Source organism: Urocitellus parryii, chromosome 10, assembly GCF_045843805.1.
Source record: "Urocitellus parryii isolate mUroPar1 chromosome 10, mUroPar1.hap1, whole genome shotgun sequence".
NCBI lineage: Eukaryota > Metazoa > Chordata > Mammalia > Rodentia > Sciuridae > Urocitellus > Urocitellus parryii.
In genome coordinates, this window is record NC_135540.1 from 37,258,547 (window position 1) to 37,284,751 (window position 26,205).

The window sequence follows — 26,205 nt, forward strand, 5'->3', positions numbered from 1 at the left end:
CAGAACTAACATCATCAAAATGGCGATATTACCAAAAGTTCTCTATAAGTTCAATGCAATGCCAATCAAAATCCCAACAGCATATCTTGTAGAAATAGATAAAAGAATCATGAAATTCATATGGAATAATAAAAGACCCAGAATAGCAAAAACAATACTAAGCAGGAAGTGTGAATCAGGCGGTATAGCGATACCAGACTTCAAACTATACTACAGAGCAATAGTAACAAAAACAGCATGGTACTGGTACCAAAACAGGCGGGTGGACCAATGGTACAGAATAGAGGACACAGCAACCAATCCACAAAACTACAACTATCTTATTTTTGATAAAGGGGCTAAAAGCATGCAATGGAGGAAGGATAGCATCTTCAACAAATGGTGCTGGGAAAACTGGAAATCCATTTGCACCAAAATGAATCTGAATCCCTATCTCTCGCCGTGCACAAAAGTTAACTCAAAGTGGATCAAGGAGCTTGATATTAAATCTGAGACACGGCATCTGATAGAAGAAAAAGTTGGTTATGATCTACACGCTGTGGGATCGGGCTCCAAATTCCTCAATAGGACACCCATAGCGCTAGAGTTAACAAATAGAATCAACAAATGGGACTTACTCAAACTAAAAAGTTTTTTCTCAGCAAAAGAAACAATAAGAGAGATAAATAGGGAGCCTACATCCTGGGAACAAATCTTTACTCCACACACTTCAGATAGAGCCCTAATAACCAGAATATACAAAGAACTCAAAAAATTAGACAATAAGATAACAAATAACCCAATCAATAAATGGGCCAAGGACCTGAACAGACACTTCTCAGAGGAGGACATACAATCAATCAACAAGTACATGAAAAAATGCTCACCATCGCTAGCAGTCAGAGAAATGCAAATCAAAACTACCCTAAGATACCATCTCACTCCAGTAAGACTGGCAGCCTTTAGGAAGTCAAACAACAATAAGTGCTGGAGAGGATGCGGGGAAAAGGGCACTCTTGTTCATTGCTGGTGGGACTGCAAATTGGTGCAGCCAATTTGGAAAGCAGTATGGAGATTTCTCGGAAAGCTGGGAATGGAACCACCATTTGACCCAGCTATTCCCCTTCTCGGTCTATTCCCTAAAGCCCTAACAAGAGCATGCTACAGGGACACTGCTACATCGATGTTCATAGCAGCTCAATTCACGATAGCAAGACTGTGGAACCAGCCTAGATGCCCTTCAATAGATGAATGGATAAAAAAAATGTGGCATTTATACACTATGGAGTATTACTCTGCATTAAAAAATGACAAAATTATAGAATTTGGAGGGAAATGGATGGCATTAGAGCAGATTATGCTAAGTGAAGCTAGTCAATCTTTAAAAAACAAATACCAAATGACTCCTTTGATATAAGGGGTGTAAACAAGGACAGGGTAGGGACGAAGAGCTTGAGAAGAATATTTACAGTAAACAGGGATGAGAGGTGGGAGGGAAAGGGAGTGAGAAGGGAAATTGCATGGAAATGGAAGGCGATCCTCGGGGTTATACAAAATGTCATATAAGAGGTAAGGAGGGGTAAGTCAAGAGAATACAAATGGAAGACATGATTTACAGTAGAAGGGGTAGAGAGAGAAAAGGGGAGGGGAGGGGAGGGGAGGGGAGGGGGGATAGTAGACAATAGGACAGACAGCAGAATACATCAGACACTAGAAAGGCAATATGTCAATCAATGGAAGGATAACTGATGTGATACAGCAATTTGTATACGGGGTAAAAGCGGGAGTTCATAATCCACTTGAATCAAACCGTGTAATATGATGTATTAAGAACTATGTAATGTTATGAACGACCAATAAAGAAAAAAAATAAAAATAAAAAATTCTAAATTCAAAATAGAGTTTCTACTGAATGTTTATCATTTTTTACAACATTGTTAAGTAGAGAATTCATAAAACCAGAAGTCAAACTAGGAATCATCTGTAGTTTTGTAACTTGTGGCCAATCTTTGATACATCCACCAGTCACCCCCTGGATCCTCAAGTCAGTCAGCCTCCATTAAATAGAATCATCTGGCTTGTTCCCCTCCAAAGATTGCCACAAAGAGTAAGCAAGATATGAATACAGAAGAGCTTTGAAAGCATGCTTGAAGGGAAACATGCAATTTCATTAAAAAAAATAAGATTAGCAGAATAATATTCATGTGTTTTGGCTGAGCATTATTCTTTAATAAAATAACTGACTTAAAGGATCTTGAATTTAAGCTGGACCATATATTTTTCCAGATGATCACTAACTGCTAAGCAGATGTAACTTAATCACTGCATTCCCACAGAGATTGAAGGACTCAAGGGATTACTTTTAAAAGGATAAGAAACCTTTGACTGTGGCCCAGTCAGCAATTTAGACCACTAAACCTGGTTATTCCTCAGAGAGGTGCGCTCCAGAGAAGAGTTCACACACTTCATAAACACTGCCTCACGATGGTGGAGTAAATGGCTTGCAAACCGTCTAGTTCACTCTTTCTTACATCAGCAAGGACCTAAAATGCACTGAGCTAAGATTATTAGGGAAAATAATATCACTGCTCCTTACAGTATAACAGAGTAATATTTCATATAAGAAAAAAAATATAGAGCATCTTTTTTCATCTGATGATTGCTATTCTCTCAGTAGTCCTTTTTATTCATGGTTTCAGTCACCTATAGACAACTGTGGTCCAAAAATATTAAATGAAAAATTCCAGCAATAAACAATCTTTTTATTTATCTATTTATTATTTTTATATTTTTTGGGGGGATGAACTAGGGGCAGTTGATCACTGAGCCACATCTCCAGTCCTATTTTGTATTTTATTTAGAGACAGGGTCTCACTGAGTTGCTTAGCTCCTCACCATTGCTGTGGTTGGTTTTGAACTCGCAATCCTCCTGCCTCAGCCTCCTGAACCGCCTTATCTATCTATCTATCTATCTATCTATCTATCTATTTATTTATTTTTAGTTGTAAATGGGCACAATACCTTTGTTTTATTTATTTACTTTTATGTGGTGCTGAGGATTAAACCCAGTGCCTTACATGTGCTAGGCAAGCACTCCACTACTGAGCCACAACCCCAGCCCCAGCAATGAACAATTCTTAAGTTTTGAATTGCATACTGTCCTGAGCAGCATGATGAAATCTTGCATTGCCACACTCTATCCTGCCCAGGATGTGAATCACTCCTTTTTCAAGTATATCCACACTCTATACACTACCTACCCATTAGTCACATGGTCGTCATCTTGCTTATCAGATTGACTGTTGCAGTATTACAGTGTTTGTGGTTCAGTTACCCTTATTTTATTTAATAATGGCCCCAAAGTGCAGACTTTCCTTACGGTATATTGTTAGTCATTCCATTCTGTTACTAGTTTTGTTGTTAATCTCTTACTGTGCCTAGTTTATAAATTAAACTTTATCATAGTTATGTACACATAGGAAAAAACAATATACATAGGGTTTGGTACTATCTAAAGTTTTAGGCAACCACTGGGGATCCTGGAATGTATCATTTAAGGATAAGCAAAGACTATATTACAGACAAGCAATCGGCTTGCTGAGCAACCATCTGCAGATCTTGGGTAGGTTACTGCCACCTCTTGAGGGAGACCAGGGTTAAAAAACAATCTTTCTGATTGCTGTTGTTTTAAAAACCATGGCTTGAAACATTATTAATACTAACCAAAGTAATAAAGTTTACCCTTCACAGATAACACCTGCAGAATGACTACGTGTGGTTCATATACAGTTATAAACCATCATGAGTCATAGGAAAAAAATACCCAGACATCTAATGGATAATCTGAGGAATCATCTTCAATAAGAATATTTCATTTCTTATGTGATATGAACTCATGTTCCTAGCTGAACTGAAGGAGTAATCAATAAGAATTTACATTTTACATAGATTCATATGGAATTGTAACATTTTGCCCATTTGGAACTAGAAAAACGGCAGTTTTATAGGATTGACCTAACACCCTCTCTATCTCACTAGGAAACAGTTATAATATAGAAATCTTTCTGTAACCAATTTTTTTCTCTCTAAATAATAATGGATTATTCTCTTGCCTGGTTTGAGTTTTGAACAGACCAAAATAAATGCTATCAGTTCATTTTTGGCTCTGTAACCCTAAAACACAATGCTTTTTACATTTTAGTTTTTAAATCTATAAAATGTGAGAGTAACAATTAAGCTTAAGGATTCACTATAAGGAACAGATGACTGAAGAATATTGTCAATTGTCTTTTATATAAAAAAGTCTTAGCTAAAAGCAAATAAGAGTGATGTAACCTGAAGCACTTAAAGGCCATGGGAAACATGTATCATTTCAGGCTTTATAAAAAACTAAAAGCAGGATTAGAAAGGTATATAAAGTAAAACATTGATAACATTAAAAAATAATACATGTGGAAAAAGCTGAAAGGGAATAGATTAAAATTTAAAGTTATATCTAAGTAATGTGATTTGTGTATAATTTTTACCATATACTTCACAATTTTATATGTTTTTCCAAGCTTCTATAATGTAAGGAAACACAAAAAACTGTCACTTTATTAAATGGGAGACTCAGTATTGAAGATTTCAACTATACTAAAAGCTCAATGGGAATACATTCAACTCTAGAAAAAATATTCTGAAATTCTTCTAGGAGAACAGATGCACATAGTTATGCAGGAAAATAGGGAGGAGGGGGAGAAAAAAATGGAAGAATACCATTCTTGACATTTAAATCTAAATGGCATAATTTTAGCACCAGAGAGGGTGACTGGTCAGAGTGATAGGGCAGAGTGCATACAAGGCCAAGAGGTCTTTAGGAACTTAATATAATGATAAAAGTGACATCTCAAATCCCTTGGTAAAATATGAATTACTGTTTACATGTCATTTGGATAACAGGCTAATAATTATTTGAGTGAAAAACAAAATCCTTAAATCCTTACTCTAAAGTAAATCTAACTACGATTCAGAATCTAAGTATTAAAAATTATTTAAAAAGTGAATATTTTAGATTATCAAATCTAATATTTTAGATGACCCAAAAATACATTTTCTAATTTAATTTACACATATATTTGAGATTTTAAAATTAAAAAACGAAGCTGCAAAATACTAAGAGGCAACATAATAAATAAATGTCCTTAAGGTGGAGAGCCTTTCAAGGATAATAATGAACTGGAGCAAAATGAATTGGTGTATGGATCAATGTAGCCTTCCTCATTGAAAAAAAAACACAAAGAATTAGCAGGTTTAAAAAATACATAATAAGCTGAGAGAAATACTTCTAAGCTATTACAACAGAGAAATGGTTGTAGTATTAAAGGAACTAGTACAAATCAGCAATAAAAAGGTGAACACCAGCTTTGGAAAACTGAAAAAAAAAAAAAAAAAGAGGGCAAAAAGACACCTTACAAATGCAGAGCTATCTAGGAAAAACAGGTTTCAAACAGGTACCACCTCACCATGAACAAGTAAGCAGACATTTTAAAAGAAATTATTTCATTTAGTTCACTGGTCAATATTAAAAAGGTTAATATTATCAATATTGGTGTGAATAAGGGGACACACTCATATATCACTGCTCACAGCATGAACTGGTGCTACTTGGATGACTTAAACTCCCTCAGACCAGGACAGTCTACTTCTAACTGCACATCCAAAGAAAATAATTGGTTAAGTGTGAAAAAAATGAATGTTCAAGAATAGTCTCTGTGAGCTGTTTATGGGGGACACAATTAGAGTGGTGATTAAGAGCTTGGAACTGAGGAGCCAGGCTGTCTGGATTTGGAATCCTGACTCTAACCTCTCACCAGCCATGTGACTTCAGCAAGTTAAACTTTCTGTGCTTCAGTGTCCTTATGTGCAAAGTGGAGATAATAATAGTACCTGCCTCATGGTGTCTTAGGATAAAATGAACAGATGTTTTAAAAACTCTTAGAACATTGCCAGGAACTCAGTAACAACTCAATAAATACTATAAATATAACAATAAATATTATAAATATTACCTATTATTATTGCCAAGAAAAAAAAATCATGAGATGGCACGACAGCCTGGCTTAAATAAATGGTACGAATCAACAGGTCAGGATGCTATGCTGTCATCGAAAATGATGGGCGTAGAATTATATGTATAAGCATGGAAAAATGCCATAATACATGATGTTAAATTTTTAAACAAAGGTCATAGAGCAGCATTATTTTATCATCCCATCTTTAATCAACAATAAATGTAAACTATACACTTGAGCATGCAGAGAATGTAAAAGCATAGAAGCTAAAGCTTGAATAGTGACTAAATCTGGGAAGAATTCAGGATGGTTTTCATTTCTATCTTTAAACTGTGGGTTTTTTAATATGAAAAATATTTTTTGTCATTAGCATATGTTACTTTTGTAATAAAAATACATTTTTAATCATATGGGGGATCTAAAAAGGCAATCAGAAAGCCATTTGGCACAGCTACATGTGGCAGTGGGATTGACAAAAACAAACTATAGGCAGGGAAGCAACCAGTGGGCAGGGTTGGTACACATTCAGGAAGAGAAATGGCAAACTTTCCCATCCTCTGTTCTTCAATATTTCAACACCATGTTTATGGAGGATGGCAATAATTATACTAAAAATCAAGTGGACAACTTGTACTTTACAAATAACTATAATAACAGGCTTAGACATATAAATATGTAAGATTAAATCTTGGCTGGATTTTTAAAAATTTTCAACTATCTACACTTTTAAATCCAAATTACCAATTTTCAAAAGTAACATTTGGCCTGCAAACTAAATAAAGCTGCTTAGTAGCAGTTAGCAGACAAGTTACCGGCAACAGGAGGCTTATCTGGTTTCACATCCTGTTTGTATACACAGATTTAGCTGATTCCATCTAATATTTACTGATGTTGTCTAAACAACTACTTACACACAAATAGATCATGCAACTACGGATTACAAGTTAACATTATGTAGCACTAAGTTACTCTTGATACTTTTCTGTAAGAAAGCTGTCTTAAAAAATTTTTAGCTATGACTAAGCAACCTGCAATATCTTGGGTAGAAGCCTATGTAGAAGGGCATATCATTCAAAATTTGAAATCTGTTTATCTTTTTGAGCTTCAGGTGTACCTATAATGTTATTCATTAGCATTGAAACACTTGTTTTTAGGGGGAAAGGTTAACTTACAGACCTATAGACAAAAGATGAAGCAGAATTTGATGAAAATGACTTAGTCATCAGTAGCAATTGGTAAATTTGTTTTAATCACTGGAGATTAAAGACACTGGTGTTATTAAATCATGAAAACGAATGAAGTGTGCACAACAGGTTTAATGCAAAGTGCCAAGAATACTGACAACAAAAACCTAAGCTAAAAATCATCAGGAGTCTTTGGTTCCTTCATCAAATAACTTAACAGGAAGAGTTTTAAATAACTCTAAACAATAAACATAACCAGCCATTTTCCCAGTTTCTGGCATCTATCAATGTATCCTGAATTCCTAAGGCAGGTAACAAGTCAATCCCTGATGGCAGCAGACAGGGCTTGGGAGGTGGACAGTGCCAAGCAATCCTCTGAGGAGGTCATAGGATGCGCTTGACAAAAATATTAAGTGGAAAATGTTGGCTTCTGTTTGGAAATTATATTGAGCAAGAAAATTTCTTTAAATATTATAGAGCATACTCAATGCTGTTAAGAAGCTTGAAGAGGAAAGTGAAAAGTAGGACAGCTGAGGTAAGAGGGATGTCGTGATGGAGTCTAGTTCACTAAGTGGTATGAGGGGCAGAGTCCATAAAACCCCATCTTCCCCTTAATGCAACCTGAAATGCACTCAGCCAATGCATTTCAACACCACTCTGCTAACTGCCTACTATGGACCAGGACACTTTCTTATAATCTCACTTATGTTCCAAAGCACCTCTGTGGCTCCTATTTTATAGGAGAGGCACAGTGATCAAGCGCCCCTGGATGCAATCCCTAGTACAAAAAAAAAAAGAAAAAAAATATATATATATATTATATTTAGCTTTTAGGTTATATATATATACACACACACACACATATACATATAGTCATATATATGTATATAAATACACACATATAGTCTAAAAGCTACATTTTTCATGGAAGAATATTACTTTCTAGTATGTTACAATAACATTTTTAAATTATAGAAATGTGGTGGACTCTGTGGGGTGCTGACCAAACGTCCTCCTTCTGCCAGAAGCACCATTACTTCCCCTGCTGAGAGTTGCCAGTTTATGGCGTATAGCCAAGCCCGTCCCCTGAGATTACACCACCTACATCCCTGTTCATGTCCAGTGACTTAAAAGGGACTGAACCCTTGATTCAATGAGGGTTTCTCTTAAAGGCCTGTTCATTGTCTAAGCTCCCCTGTAATGAGGCCTGGTATGCATGGTGGTTCAAGTTCTGCTTAAACCTATTTACCTATATTCCTTAGAAGTGTGCTTTCAGTATACCACCCAATAAAACTTCTGCTCAAATATTAAGTCTCAGGGTTTATATTCTGGACATTCTAATCCATGATAAGAAATGATGCAGTGGGAATAAAAGAGAAGAAAATGAGAGTTCTAAATATGGAAAGAGAGACTAAAAATAAATAAAACAAATATTGAACATGGGGGAAAAATCACTTAGTAAGAACCTAATTGTGAAATGGGCAAAAGATAAATGTAACAAGAGAAAGAAAGACAAATGGCCCTTATAAGTAGAAATGTCCTACCACACTCATGCTGGGTACAACAGGGCACATCTGTAATCCCAGCCTAGGGAGGCTGAGGCAGGAGGACTGCTGTTGGAGACTAGCCTTGGCAAGACCCTGTCTCAAAAAATAATTTAAAAAGGGGGGCTGAAGATATAGCTCAGTGGTGGAGCACCCCTGGGTTTGTTTAATCCAAATGTTTTACTCTCATTTACGATTAAAAACAAGTCAAAACTGTTGTCATAGTCTGGAGTTGTACTTCAGTGGTAAAGCGCTTGCCTTACACATGTGAGGCACCGTGTTTGACCCTCAGCACCACATAAAAAATAAATAAATAATAATTGTGTTCATCTACAAAATGTAAAAACACTTAAAAATGTTTAAAAAAACTTGTCACAAGCAATGAAGAATCTGAAAATAAAGAAACAAACACTCTTAGAATAGCACCTAAAAGAATAAAATACTTAAGCATAGAATTAATAATTACAAAACTTATACTCTGAAAACTATAAAACATGATGAAAGGAAAACTGAAAAAGCAACCCACATTCATTAGAACATTTAATCCTTCAAAGATTTAATATTGCTGAAATAGCAAGCTTCCCCAAAGTGGTCTAGAGAGTCAATAGAATTCCCATCAGAATGCTGGCTGGCTCTTTTGCAGAAGTTTACAAAACTGATCCCAAAGCACATATAGAAAACAAGTGACCCAAGATAGCAAAACAATCTTAAAGAAGAACAAATTGGAGGATGGACACTTTATGATTTTGAAACTTTCTAAAAATCAAGATAGTGTGATATTGGCATAGGGACAGATACAGATATCTATAGACGAGAATTGAGTGTCTAGAAATAAAGCCTTACAGTCATGATCAACTGCCGTTTGACAAGGGTGCTATGACAATTCCATTGGGAAAAATGATTTTCAACCAATAGTACAGGAACAACCGAATATTCACAGGTAAAGTAATGAGGTTGGACCTCTTACATCATGCACAAAGCTAACTCCAAATTAACCTTAAAAATGAGAGTTAAAACTATAAACCTCTTAGAAGAAAGCATAAATAAAATCTTCATGATCTTGTTTGAAGATCAACACCAAAAGCAGAAGGGACAAAAGAAAAAATCCATATGTTAGACATCATCAAAATTAAAAACTTTTGGGCTAGGGACGCAAAAGAATAATAATAATAAAAAAAACTTTTATATTGAAAGGACACAATCAAGAAAATGAAAAGGCAACTCCTAAAATGAAAAAAAAATTTTTGTAATTCCTATATTCCATAAGAAAATTGAATACAAAATATATTTAAAAAGGACTATAATAAATTGGGCATAGAGGAGTGCCTTGGGAGGCGGAAGCAGCAAAGGAATGCACGTTCAAGGTTAGCCTGGGCAACTTAGTGAGTCCCTGTCTCAAAAATTACAGTAGATGGGGTAGAGAGAGAAGATGGGAGGGGAGGGGAGGGGGGATAGTAGGGGATAGGAAAGGCAGCAGAATACAACAGTCACTAATATGGCATTATGTAAAAATGTGGATGTGTAACCGATGTGATTCTGCAATCTGTATTTGGGGTAAAAATGGGAGTTCATAACCCACTTGAATCTAATGTATGAAATATGATATGTCAAGAGCTTTGTAATGTTTTGAACAACCAATAAAAAAAGTAAAAAAAAAAATAAAATATATTACATTAAGTAAAAAAAAAAAATTAAAAGGGTTGGAAGTGTTGCTTAGTGGTAAAGTGCCCTTGGATTTAATCCCCAGTACCACAAAACAGACAAACAAACAAAATGATTACAACTCAATAAAGACAACCAAATTAAAAAATGAGCAGAGGTCTGGATAGACATTCTTCAAAGATATACAAGGCCAATGAGCACATGAAAAGATGCTCAATGTCATTAGTCATCAAGGAAATGCAAATCAAAACCACAATGGAATAGTATTTCAAACCCACTCAACAGCTGGAATCAAGGGTTGATAAGGATGTGTAGACACTGCTTCCCTCACACACTGTTGATGGGAACGTAAATTGGTGCAGTGGTGTCGATAAACAATTTTTAGTTCTTCAAAATTTTAAAGAGTTTCCATGGGATCCAGGAATTCTACTCTTAATTATATACCCAAGAGAAAAAAAAAACAAAAAAAACAAACCTAAGTCCATGTAGAAACCCGTACATGAATGTTTATAGCAGCATTACTCATATTAGAACTGGGGGCATCCTAAACATTCATCAGCCAATGAGAGGATGGACAAAATGCTGACTATCTACACATGGAATATTACTCTCTAAAAGAAGCAGTAAACTGCTGACATCTGCTACAACATGAATAGGCCTTTAAAACACTTTGCTAAATGAAAGAGGCCAGTCCCAAAGGAACACGTTATATGATTTTATTTACATATAATATCCAGAGAGGCAAACCACTTGACGCACAAAGTAGAAGAGTGGCCGTCCAGAGATGGAGAGAGGGATAAAAGGAAATAGGAAGTGACTGCCAATAGGTCCAGGATCTATTTGGGGGTTGATGGAAATGTTCTAAAGTTGACGATAGTGATGGTTGCACAATTCTTGGAACATACTAAAAACTATCAGATTATATACTTTAAATGGTGAATTGTATAGTATGTAAATACTATGCTCATTACTCAATGGTTTGTTAATGAACTGACATCTTACTTATATCTGCATATAAAATATTCATTTTATCTAGACTGTAGAGGAAAAAATAAACAATTATGCTTATATTTTTAGAAAGCATATTTTTCATTGTCATAATGGAGATGAAAGTGCAAAATCAAAGAAGTTAATTAAAAATCTTACAATGCTAAAATTGTTCTCAAAAATGTCAATATAAACCCATTATTTCTTTTTTTAATCAATAATTCATTCAATAATTCATTTATCCATTATTTCTTGGAACTAGAAGTCATTAAGGCCTAGAAGCTATAGAGCTTGGCTTCCAAATGATATTCTTCCATAAAAGGATCCAAGTCTTCTTGAAGAAATGGCTAATTCCATTTTGGGAAATCATTTCTGGCCCAAAAGTTAAAAAATGCCATTACAGGGTCATATCAAAAGGACACAGTAGAGGTTAATGGAGCTCCCACAACTGTCCAAATATGGAGTAACTTGAGCATTGAAAGTGAAATTGATCAAATTATATATTTTTATATATGCCACAATGAAACCCACCATTGTATATAATTAATATGAACCAATAATAAAAAAAGCTCAAGAATATATTGTTTATTCTCCACGGATGAGGGAAAGTTCTTTACAGAATATTACTTAAAAAAAAAAAGACTAATAGATTTAGAAAATCAAGATTCTGTAACCTCAAAAGAAAAACATGATTCAGGCTAAGAACATGAATAGACAATCAAACCATTAGTGAGAAGTCTGGGTGGGAACATACATTTGCCCAAATAATTATCCATCAGATATATTGTTAATGACAAAGGGAAATGTCATAGTTTTACAAGCAGAGAATTAACTAAGAGAACAAATTAAGCATCAGTGCGGGACATATGACCACAATGTGGCTCCTACTGGAGGCTATACAAAGCACCCAGGATCACTTGTGAAATATTTTTGCCAAAAAATTTAACTTCAATCTACCAAGATTTTATACCTGACATCTAGGTTACAGCAAATACAAAAAAAAAAAAAAAAAAACAGAAAAAACAAACAAACAAAAAACAGGTAAGCAGTGCCATGAGGAAATACTTAGATTCAGAATGCACAGTGTTCCACAAGATGACGCCTGGTTTCTGAAAAGCCAGTGTGGTTACACAAGGACAAAGGAGTGTGGGCATGCACACGAGGAAGGAAGAAGGGCTGTTCTCTATTAAGGCAGGATCCTAACAACCAAACAGCCTGACTGAACTATTGGATCCTGTTTAGACAGATTGCAGTAAAAGCGCTGTTGGGACCAACTGGATATTTGAACATGGACTATTCAAGTGATATGGTGGAACTGTTTATTTTCTTGGGTATAATAAATATGGTTCTGTAGCAGAAGGTCTTTGTCTGTAAGAGATGCAAATTAATAGAGAGCTGGGGGTACAGCTCAGTAATAGAATGTATGCTTATTAGCATGTGAAAAAGATTAATAAAGATTGAAAAACAGGTCCCAAAATATAGTTAGATAGGAGGATAAAGTTCTAGTGTTTTACAGAACTACATCCTATTATATATCTTATGAAGAGAGGAACTTGAAGGCTCTGAACATAAAGAAATGATAAGGAAATGGAAATGCTTACTACCCTGAGTTGATCATTACATATTATATAATATCACACTGCACCCATAAGTATGAACAACTATGTGTTGATTAAAAAGAAAAAGGTTTTGGGGCTGGGGTTGCGGCTCCACTGAGTGGAGAGCTTGCCTAGTCAGGTGAGGCACTGGGTTCGATCCTCAGCACCACATAAAAATAAATAAATGAAAATAAAGGCATTGTGTCCACCTACAACTAAAAAAAAAAAAAGAAAAAGAAAAAGGTTTCAACAATAAAATAAAATTAAAATAATTAGTATTGAAAAAAGGTGAAGAGAATAAAATGGCAAGTGTTCTACCTAAGAGTTCCAAGTGAGAAAGAGAAAGATACAAGATTAATTATTTAGCATTGAATTAGCTGAGGTCTGCAACTTATTTGCAAATGGATCAACAAAAAACATACATTTATGTATGTACACAAATATAAAGCACATTTGTTTTATCAGGCTACTGAGAAATGTATGCTCATTATACTTACTACTCTTTCAAATTGTATGATTGAAATTTTTCATACAAAAAAGTTGTGGTAACAACTTGAAAAACAATGAAATTCAAATAAATTAATAAAAGTAGAAATTAGTGAAATAATAAAAATTTAAATCAAATTTATTCAATAAGAATGGATTCTTTGAGAACAATAAAGAGTAAACACTTGCTACTCTGATCAAGATAAATAGTGCCAAGGAAAATAAACATTAGAAAAGGGAGAAAAGATATTATTATAACAGATAAGGAAATTTTAAATTTTAAAATAATTTTTATATAACTTTGTATTACATACATTTCCAAAACTAAGTGAAATGGTTGATCTGAGTAGATGGAATTTCCAAATTATTAAAATTAGCATAAGCAATAGTTAAAAAGCCTGAATTGACAAAAATCTGGGAGCTGGGTATGTAGTTTAGAGGTACAGAGGTTGCCTAGCATATGCAAGGCCCTGGGTTCAATCCTCAGTTCTGGGAAAAAAGTGATGACAAAATTCATGGAAGAAGTTGAAAAGCGATCAGAATGTTCTCCTTCAAAATTTTTCAGATGTAGACCGCTTAAGCAAGAGAGCATAAATCATCAATGGTCACAAAGTATAGAAAATTAGGAAAACCTTTCTAGTTAGTTTCAGGAGTCTAGCAGATAAGTGGTTCCTAACTGGACAAGATCATCATTACATAATCAAATACTCAAAACTTTGGCAAACAGACACACATTTAAAATTCAATGAGCAGGCAGGGAAAGGGTAAGCAGGAGAAACCCAGGGTCCCCACTCACACCCTGAATGCCTGAAGCATGTGCTGCTGGAGAAGCCTGCAATCCTCACAGACCTTAAGCCCAGTCTGTGGAGCTGCCAAGTTACTGCACCATTACTTTGCCTCAGAGAAGGAACCAGCCCAGACTGTGCCCTCCTAAAGGCTCTTGCTGCACAATACCGTCTTGAGACCTGCCCATCCAGGTTCCAATGAAGCAGGCAGGCAGTTGCCCCCATCCCTGCAAACTAGCCAGGTAGCCCTGTCCTCCACCCACAGCCTCAGGAATCAGCTGGGCAGTCCATCTTCAGGGGCTCCTATCTGATGAGGTCCACGTTAACAGGTGACCCTACCCACTCTTCTGCTGTGCTGAAAGTAGCCAGGTGGTCCTGCCTTCCCACCCTCAGCCAGAGAAGCAGCCAGGCAGCTTTTCCTGAATGTCTCTGCTTGCCGAGGCCCCCGGAAAGCAACCAAAATGCTCCATCAACTCTCCAATGGCCTTAAGAAGCAGTGGAGCAGTCTGTTCTCAGAAGTTCAGCCCACCACAGTCCTGAGCAGCAGATACCGAGGCCTGTCCACCTACCTTGACAGCTGGGCAGAACTTGCTGAGCAGGTCAGCCACAGAGGCCCTGTAAAGTCACACATGTAGCACTCAGACACCAATATGCATGTCACCCCCACACAGCACCTAGATACTGATAGGCACTCTAATTGGCTACTGGATGCAGTAAACTCTACCCACTTGGGCAGAATGGGGTGGCTCTTCCTACATAGAAGCCACTGAAACTGACATGCCCCACACCTGCAGCCAGGTGCACAAAAACCAGAGCTGTCAGGAAACCAGCTTGCTTAAGGGAGTTGTATCTCAGATGGAGGTGCACTCCCCAACCTCTGCAGCCTAGACCACTGGGACATTGCCAGCCTGGATTTACAGCTCAAGAAGCTACACAGACACTACAGCACCTATCTGGAGCCAAAGCCTACACAGCCTATCCAATTAACATCCTAGGACACATTGCCAGGAGAAAGTACTGTGCTATTCAAGCCACCCAGTAAATTGTCAGAGGCAATTGGTCTGCCAGATACACAAACACCCACATAGATAAACGAGCAGCATGAAATAAACAAGGTAACAGGATGCCTCCAAGGAAACACAATAACTCTTAACAACAGACTCCACAGAAAATAAAACTGAAAAATTGGCTGAAAAAATATAAAATAATGATTTTGAGGAAACTCAACGATACAAGAAATACAGACACACAACTCAATGGAATTAGAAAGACAATTCATGAAATGAGAGAGAAATTTCACAGATACAGCTCATAAAACAGAACCAAACAAAAATTCTGGAGTTAAAGAATTCAATAAATGTGCCAGACATGGTGGCGCACGCCTGTAATCCCGGCAGCTCGGGAGGCTGAAGCAGGAGGATCGCAAAGCCAACGTCAGCAAAAGCAAGGAGCTAAGCAACTCAGTGAGATCCCGTCTCTAAATAAAATACAAAATAGTGTTGTGGATGTGGCTCAGTGGTGGAGTGCCCCTGAGTGCAATCCCCAGAACCCCCCGCCAAAAGAATTCAATAAATTAAATTTAAAAATCCAGTTACGAGCCTCCACCACAGAATTGATCAGGTACAAGAAATGATTTCTGAGTTTGAAGATAAGTCTTTTGAAATAACCCTGTGAAACAAACAGGTAAAAACACATTAGAGAATGAAGAAAGCTTTTGAGATTTATGGGATGTAATTAAGCAAACAAATTTTCATATTATGGGTATTCCAGAAGAAAAGTGAAGAGAGAAGGCAATGAAAAACTTATTCAACAAAATGATTGCAGAAAACTCTTCAAATTATGGGAAAAACAGGGACTTCAAGGTCCAGGAAGCTCAAAGAACCCCTAATTGATACAAGCAAAGAAAGATCTTCTCCAAGGCACATTATAATCAAACTGTCAAAAGTACAAGACAAAGAGAGAATTCAAAAAACAGCAAGAAAAAAGCATTCTGTCACATATGAGAAATCTCCACGAGGGGCTGGGGTTGTGGCTCAGTGGTAGAACATTCGCCTTGCGTGTGTGAAGCCCTGGGTTCAATCCTCAGCATCACATAAAAATAAATAAATTAAATAAAGGTATTGGGTCCAACTACAACTAAAAAAATATTTAAAAAAAAAGAAAGAAATCTCCATGAGACAAACATCAGATTTCTCAATAGAAAGGAGATCAGGAGAGAAATGAGATGATCTATTCAAAATACGTACAGAAAAGAAACTATCAACCAAGGATGTTATGCTCAGAAAAACTATTCTTCAGAAATGAAAATGAAATCAAGTCTTTCCAGGACAAGAAAAACCTGAGGACATTCTCCCCCAACATTCTCCCCCACAAGAAACATTACAGGGTTCCTACACTAGAAGCAGAAGACTGGTAACTTCCACGTGAAGAACACACAAAAGGATGAAACTCACTAGCTCAGATGCACTGCACAGAAAATGACAGGATCAAACCTGGTCCATGCAGAAAACTCCGGACCATAAAGGGGAACAGCAAGAAAGGAAGAAAGAAATAGCATATATAAAACAACTAAAAAAGCAAGACGAATACATCTTTCTTTATTTATCAGCAGTAATGTTGAATTTAAACGGACTAAATTATCAAATTAAAAGTTATAGATCAGCTGAATAAATTAAGAAAAAGACTCAATGATATGATTCCTACTAAACACTTATCTCATTAATAAAGACACATGTGCTAAAAGTAAAGGGATGGGAAAGGATATGCCACATGAACAAAAACCAAAAGCAAGCATGAATAGCTATATTTATGTCAGATAAATAGACTTTTAAGTTAAAAACTGTGCAAAGAGATGAAGAAGATCACTCTATAACAATAAAGGGATTAATGGAACAAAAGGAAATAACAATCGTAAATATAGATGCACACAACTCCACAGTGCTCAATTACATAAGGCAAATATTATCAGATCTAAAAGGAAAGAGAAACTTTAATGCAATAGTAGTTGATGAATACAACACCCCACTTTCATCAGTGGACAGATCAACAAAGAAACATTAAACTCTACTGCAGACCCAATGGATTCAACAGACATGCACACGACACTCCATCCCAGAGCTGCAGAATATGTGCTCTTCTCATCAGCACCTAGAACATTCTCCAGGATAACTGACTGTTAAGCCTCAAAACAAGTCTCAACATCAAAAAACTGAAACCATTGCATAAATATTCTCTGACCACAATGGAATAAAACTAGATATCAACAACAAGAACTTAAGACATTTTTGTAGAAATACATGGACATTAAACAACATCCTCTTGAGAGTCATCAATGGGTTTAGGAAGAAATTCCAAGGGAAAATAAGAATTTTCTTGAAACAAATGAAAATGAAAACACAACATATCACAAGCATTGAGATACAGCAAAAGCAGTATTAGAGGGAAATTCAGAATAACTACTTACATTTAAAAAAATTCAAATGAACAACCTAATGATGCAACCAAAAAAAAAAAAAATCGAGAAAGGCCAGAATAAACCAAAACCAAAATTATTGTTAAGAAAGAAATAACAAAGATTGCAGTAGAAATAATAACAGACCAAAACAAACAAACAAACAAATCAGTTGCTTTTAAGAAATAAAATGAAAAGTGCTTTAGCCAAACTAATCAAGAAAAATAAAAAGATCCATATAAATGAAATCAGAAATGGAAAAGGAGACATTATAACTGATATCATCAAAAGTCAAAAGATCATTAAGGACTTATAATCAATGATACACTGACAAATTAGAAAACTTAGAAGAAATGGATAAACTTCTGAGCACATATAATCTACCAAAATTGATCTACCTTGAGGATAAAAAAAATCAGAATAGACTAGTAACAAATAACGAGATCGAATTAGTAAGAAAAATTCTCCCAATAAAGAAAAGTTTAGGACCAGAGGGCTTCACCACTGAATTTTATCAAAACTTTACAGAAAAACTCTCTTCCCAGAGTATCCCATATAATTAAAGGGAGGGAATCTTTTCAAACTCATTCTAGAAACCAACATTACACTGATACCCAAACCAGACACAGACACAACAATAAAATTACACAGCATTTTCGCTGGTGAACATAGAAGCAAATATTCCCAATAAAATACAGAAAATCGAATCTAACAGCATGTAAAAAAGATTATATACTAAGACCAAGTTACATTTATCCAGTGGGTACAAAGATGGCTCAACATGAGCCAATTGACAAACATATATCACCAAACAGAAAGGACAAAAGTCATATGATCATCTCAGTAGATTCAGAAAAAGCATTCAGTGAAATCTACTAACCTTCATGAAAAATTAGGTATAGAAAGAACATACCTCAACACAATGAGGTTCTGCATGACAAACCCACAGCTACCATCATACTGAATGGAAAAAAGCTGAAAGGGTTTCTGCTAAGATAAGGAACAAGAAAAGAATGTCCACTTACACGACTCCTATTCAACACAGTACTAAAAGTCTTAGTCTCCACAATTAGGCAAAAGAAAGAAATAAAAGATGGCTGGATGTATCTTAGTGACAGAGCACTGGCCTCCTGGGATTGAACCCGGGACCACACACACACACACATACATGCCCCAAATGAACAAAAAGGAATGAAAGACATACAAATAGGAAAGAAGGAAGTCAAATCATCTCTGTTAGCAGATGACATTATTTTATACATATAAAAAACAAAAGACCCAAGAAACTGTCAGAACTGATAAATAAATTTAGTAAGGTTGCAGGGATACAATATTAATATACAAAAGGTAGCTTTTTGTATATGCCTATAATAATATTTCTGAGAAGGAAATCAAGAAACCAGTCCCATCCACAATATTTAAAACAACTCAAGAACGCCTAGAAATAGAGTTAACCAAGGAAGTGATTGATTTTTATAATGAAAATTATAAAGCTCCAGTAAAGTTGAAGAGGATACAAAACAAAAAAACCAAAACCAAAACCAGAAAGACATCTTGTGTTTATGGATTAGAAGAACTTTCCTTTGTTAAAAGGTACACACTCAAACTGATCTACAGATTCAATGCCATTCCTATCAAAATACCAGTGACATTCTTAATAGAATTCCTAAAATTGAGAAAACCACAGAAGACCCCAAATACCCCAAGCAATTCTGAGAAAAAGGAACCAACGTTGGAGGCATTATAATACCCAACCTCAAAATACACTACAAAGCTACGGTACCTGGTGTAGAAACAGACACATAGACTAGAAAATCCAGAAATAAATCCAAGGATGTACAGCCAATTGTTTCTAACAAAGGTAGAAAGAACACTCATTGCAGAAAGAAAAGTTTCTTCACTGAATTGTGCTGGGAAAACTGTATATCCATATGCAAAGAAACAATGGACGTTGGTCTAGGTAAAAAATTTTTGGATATGATACCAAAAGCAGAGGCAGCAAATGCAAAAAAATTGATTATTGGGATTACATTAAACTAAAAAGCTTCTGCACAGCAAAAGGAAACAATCAAGAGGGTGAAGAGATGCCAAGCACAGTGGCACATGACTGTATTCCCAGCTACTGGGAAGACTGAGAAGGAATATTTCAAGCTCCGGGCCAGCCTCAGAAACTTAGGAAGACTCTGTCTCAAAATTAAAAATTTTAAAAAGGCCTGGGGATAAAGCTTAAGTTCCCCTGGGTTTCATCCTCTGTACCAAAGGGAAATAGAGAGGAAGGGAGGGAGGGAGGGAGGGATGAGGGGGAGAGAGAGAGCAAGAAGGGATGACTTACAGAATATGAAAAAAAATATTTTCAAATTCATCTAAAAAGGGATTAATTTCCAGAACACATAAGGAACTCTAATAATTCAACAGCAAAAACACAAATAATCTGATTCAAAAATGGGCAAATGACTTGAATAGGTATTTATTAAAAGAAGATATATAAATGGCAGGCAAGTATTTGAAAAAAAATGCTCAACATCACTAACCATTAGAGAAATGCAAATCAAAAACTCAGTCAAATATCATTTCACCCCAGTTAAAAAAAATATTATCAAAAATAACAAATGCTGGCGAGGATATGGAGAAAGAGAAACTCTGATACACTGTTGGTGAGAATGCAAATAGTTCAACCACCTATGGAAGAGTATGGAGATTCCTCAAAAAATGAAAGATAGGACTCCCAAATGATCTAGCCATCCTACTTTTGGTATATATCCAAATGAATAAAATCAACACTTCAAAGAAACACTTGCACTCTCCTGTTAATTGCAGCACTATTCCCAAGACATGGAATTGGCCTAGATGTTCATCAATGTATGAATGAAGAAAATGTGGCATATATACACAATGGAATCAGCAATACAGCCATAAAAAGGAAAGAAATTCTGCCCTTTACTGAAATATGAAACTGCAGGACATGATATTAGGCAAAATAAGTTAGGAAATATTACATATTCTCACTTATGTGGGAAAGCTAAAATGTTGATCTCAAAGAGAGAACAGAAGAGTGGTTACTGGAGCCTGGGAAGGTTGTGGAGGAAGGGGTATCTAGAGAAATGGTTAATGGGTACAGGGATGCAGTTAAATAGGAGGAATCACCTCTGATGTTCTATAGCATCTTAGGATAACTGTCTTTGACAATAATTAATTGAATACTTCAAACCGTTATTAGACAGGATTTTGAATGTTCCCAACATAAAGAAATGATAAATATCTGAAGTGACAGAGATGTCAGTTACCCTGATCTAATCAATGCAGATTGTACACACTCAATGAAATATATGTACAATTACAATTGGAAACAAAACATATTTAAAAAATAAAATTAGGGAATAGTGATGTATTTCAGTGATAGAGTACTTATCTTGCAGTGCAAGGCTCTGGGTTTGAACCCCAGCACTAAAATCAATCAATTGATCAATCAATCAATAAAATGTAAAATTAAGTGAGTAAAGGTGTAACTGTTCTGTGCCTGGCTTACCTCAAATACCACACAAACTATCGTTATCTGGGTGCAGTAGCACATACCTGCAGTGCTAACTATTTGGGAGCCTAAGGCAAGGGGATCCCTTGAGCCTGAGAGTTCAAGACTAGGTTAAGCAACATAGTAAGATCCCATCTTCAGAACAGAAATAAAACTATTGTTTCCCTTATGAACATGGTTGCAAATATCCTTTCCTTTGTTTTGTCTTTTAGTAATTCATGTTGAAAGAATTATCTCTGAATGGACAGTTTTCACTTACAATCTTTGTAACATTATGGTTCACTAATAATCTTTTCAACATTTGTGGATTAACAGTTATGTGGTCACTGGAGTTGAAGTGTCTGCTTTTCCTTGACCTAGATAGAGGAGCTTGAAGCACAAACTAAATCATGTCCTTCTCTTTAGAAATCAATCAGTTTAATGAGAAAGTAATGGTAAGTGCTCAATAAATACTACCTGTTATAACTATATTTCAATGATGAAAGTCCCTTGCAAAGATTTCTGTATCCATAAATTTAAAAATACATGCTATTTAGTAGATCAAACAATGTGAATGTACTTAATATCACTAAACTTTATACTTAAAAATGGTAAATTTTATGTTGTGCAATTTTACCATAGTAAAAAGTAAAATCATAGTAATTAGAACATACAATAAAAACTTACTTATTGATTTTTTGATTGATAAATTAGAACAAGTTACCAGAAATTCCAAATCCAGCCAAATTTATAAATCAGCAGTGATGTACGAATCTGTGTTTAGTGCTCATTAAATAAGCATTCTACTTAAAATTCATTTTTACATATACAAGAACCTAGGGTTTCAAAATTAGTGAACCGTTTTCTACTTACACCTTTATTTCTCACATGTAGGTCACCAAAGATTTACTAACAGAAAGGAGTTAAAAGAACAAATACTCTTTAATACCACAGAGCTCTGGAATAAGATGAGAAATCAGGTGAACCAGTGTTTGAGATATTTATTCATGAGACCCTAACATATCCTATGAAACACCATTACTTAAAAGTTAACACCATTACTTAAAAGTTAACACAAACAGGATAGTTACCAAGGTAGACCTTCTCTCCAAATAAGGCAGTGAGTGACAAACCAGGATCTATGATCTAAGCCACAGTCTATATTTAGACATTGGGAGGCCTGTAATACTACTAGCTCTGGGCAGCTGAATGAACCTGAAGATTAATGGAGTTTAATGGAGTAGAGAAGTACATGCTCTATTTAAAATATCTTCAGAGAGTGCGAGTGTTCTCTTTCTCTAGAAGAAACACTAGAAGGAATGTATTTGATATCAGAGGCGATTAATAGAAGAGTAAATGGCTTCTAGATTGCAATGATCATGTTTCATATATCAACAATTAAAAAGCTTTAAGGAATAATGGAAAGTAAAACAAAGCTTTACAGAAGTTCTTGTGGCCAGTCATACAGCACTTATCAAAGCTGACAAGTTTATTTATAGTCTAGTTTGATTTCTAGAAGATTAAATTCAGAAAATAGATGAAGCTGGGGTTACATTTTCTGACACTGACATTCTGCTCATAATTTGCCATCATTAGCAATAATTTGAACTTCATCAATATTAAAATGATTGCTATATCACACTCCTTCCCTTTCTGCTAATTGACATTTCATATTATGAATTTTTTTAAATGCCCTTTTTAGAGTATATAAAACTTATCCCCAGAATTTTAAATAGTTATTTGGATTTTTTTTTGCAAGTTAGGGTTTCATCAGAAGGCATATTCACTTGATTTCTTCAAAATTCTTCTTCAAAAACAAGGCTAAAATGCCCCAAATCAATGGGACTTCTCCAGTATAAATGGGTTGACTTTTCAGATAAACATATGCTTCCTATGTCCCAGTAATTTCACAGTAGTAAGCAAAAAATGGAATATGAAGATATTAACAGCAAAACCCCACTAACTTACTGAAAGAAGTTTGGCCCGAACACAGTGGCGAGATTGTGAACATTCATGCGATTCTGCAGGTGATGCTTGGCCACTTTTGTCAAGAACTGGCAGAGGTACTTGAGGAGGCAGTAGTGGGTATCTGGAAGCTCTCTTATTAAATCTCTTAAACTATGTTCCTGAGCATCACATCTGCCATCTGGAAAAAAAAATAATAAAAAAAATGTTCTCAAGCATATTTCACAGCAACAAAAGCATACAGATATAATAAATCCAAACCTTTTATTCAGAAAAAAATTCCCTAGAGACTAATATAGGCCTTGAGCATTTGATGTTTTTAAAGTTTTTAAAATTAAAAAAAAATTTTTTTGTACTGCTGGAGTAATCTTGTGTGTTGTGCATGCTTGGTAAGCACTCTACCATGGAGCAAGACACCCCAGCTCTTTATTTATTTTTTTTCCATGTTAAAGAATTACTAATTTATTCAAGAAATTCTGAACGTCACAAGTTTGACTTAGTGTATAAAATGGATTCGTATTTCAATTTTTTGGTTTTTTCCCCAATATGAAAATATTGGTTAGATTTTTATTCCATAGTAAAATTTTACAGTTGATAAATCTTTGAGTTTGTACAAAACAAGAATTAGATCTTGCTGGATTGTCACAAGGGACACTAAACTTAATGATCAGCTACTGTGATGAAAACTGAAGGAAACATAATTTTTATGTAGTTTTGTAATCTTGACAGTTTTCCTCCTTGAACAAACTCGAGTCAGTCTTCTCTGAGCTCTTTTTCAACTAAACCCACATTGGACACGTCCTTAAGAACCTTAGCAAGAATCTCTTATCCTAAATATTCAATCACCCTTGATATCCGAGCAACTAACTCGTCTCCCACCATCCTCAGATGGTGTGTGACTATGTTGGTGCCTTCAACAAGACTCTAATTAGGCAGGTTTAACCACAATCACCTCTTTCCCCAGATGCTTCCTCTTAGTGATTTTCTATTCACCAACTGTCCTCACTCCACATTTTCTACTTGGCTATAAAATTCCCACTTTTCACTGTCACATTCCAAGTTGATTCCAATTTTCCCTTCTGCAAAACCCCAATGCAGTAGTAGTACTGAATAAAGTCTGTCACCATTCTCTAAGAAGTTTGAGAATGGATGACTCTTTAATATTTAATGTGCCATAAATACTAGTCCCCTTTATTGGAGATTTCACCTTTTGTGACTGCAAATACCACAATTGTGATCTGAAAATATTAAATAAAAATTACAGAAATAATTAATAAGTTCTAAAGAACTTTGATTATACTGTATTATTATGACACTTTATTATTAATGTTGTTAATCTCTTACTGTGCCTAATTTATAAATTATATTGCATCACAGGTGTTTATGGATAGAAAAAACAGTACTATCTGTGACTGGTACCATTTGTGGTTTCAGGCATCCTCTGGGGGTCTTGGAACATACCCCCCATGGCAAAAAAGCGGACTACTACCATTCAGAATTCAATATGCAACTCTCATACAAAAGTCTAATAAACTTGCATCAAACCAAAGTGTCTGATGATGTGTCAAGAGTCACAGGTATGCAGATGAAAAGTTTCCCTTAATTTTGGCGATTTGTTTCGCCAACACTTATATACAGTAAAGTTGCTAACGTTAAAACCATGATGTTCTGGTTTCTGTCAGAGGAAAATACAAATCTTTTATAACAAATAGTTCAGGGGGATAATCCAAATCTACCCCTTTAATAGGCATCTAAAAGAACAAAAGTTTAATTCATATAAATTAATACACAGATTGAATTCTGTAGACTGGTCAGTTTTAGCCAATCAAGTGACTATAAAACTGAACGGTGAGGCAAACAGATCCAAAGAAAGATTAGCTACAAAACATGTGACTAACATAATGCCACTGACAAAGTGAAAACACACAGAATGTCACGTGCAGAAAGGGACAGTGAGTGGCTGCACAGGATCTGAGGGCAAGCTCGGGAACTTCCTGCATGAGGACCTTGGTTCTGCTACCTACTACCTACTACCTTCTACCTAGATGACCAAGGTGGTTCTGCTTGTGACGATGTTAATCCCCACTGCACTGTTTTTAAGTAGCAGGGATATATGAGAAATTGAAATATTTGGGACTGGGTTGTAGTAGCTCAGTGGTAGATCACTTGCCTTGCATGCATGAAGCACTGGGTTCAAATCTCAGCACCCCAGAAAAATAAAGATATTGTGTTCATCTACAACTAAAAAAAATTTAAAAAAGAAATGAAAATAATTAACTTTGGAGTAATTAATAATGATGACACCCTTTTCTCATATGTTTGTATTATAAAATTAAACAAATATGAACCTATTTTACCCTTTCTCTTTTTTTTTTTTAATGGGGACTAATTCAAAATTAGTCTAGTTCATTTCTCTGTTTAAAACTGGTCCAAGTCTCAGCATTTAAGGAGACAAACAACAGGGTTCCAGCCTCTGGCTTTGAGATGAAACCTCAAACCCTAAGACAGGCAATGTGTGAAGACACCGGATCAAATAGAACAATATTCAAAATAGTGACCAACTTATGATAATAACATCTTTGAAAAAGAAGCAGCACTTTTAGTATTTACTTTCGATTTCTTAAATATAATAAATTTACCAGGAAATAAATTTGACAAGTAATGCTTAACAAAATAACACATGGCACGAATACAAGAATCATTAAATATGTTCTCAAAAGGCAAAAGTAACTGATAAAGAATTACCTTATAACTATTTCCTTCTCCCCCAAAGCATTTCCATTTTTTTATGATGGAAGACAGATTCATGGATTCCCTTGCTAGGCAAGGGTGTGAGTATCCTCTACAGTAGCAGCTTTGACAGCAGCAGTTTCACATTTAAACCTTAAATATTTCAAATAGTCCCAATCCTTGTTCAAATATATTGACAGTAAAGACCTTAATTTATTAGCATGACATCTCTCCTCACCTCTTTTCATACTAATTATGTGCTAACATACTGAG

At 35.4% G+C, this 26,205-nt stretch overlaps 1 protein-coding gene across 1 annotated transcript in view; it reads right to left on the reverse strand.

The window, feature by feature from the left end:
- Nucleotides 1–26,205, reverse strand: part of Fam13a (family with sequence similarity 13 member A) — a 347,725-nt gene that overhangs the window by 260,182 nt on the left and 61,338 nt on the right. Inside the window, exon 4 of the mRNA XM_026405192.2 lies at nucleotides 23,206–23,383. Coding sequence (XP_026260977.2) covers nucleotides 23,206–23,383 — 178 coding nt within the window. The remainder of the gene's footprint in view (nucleotides 1–23,205; nucleotides 23,384–26,205) is intronic.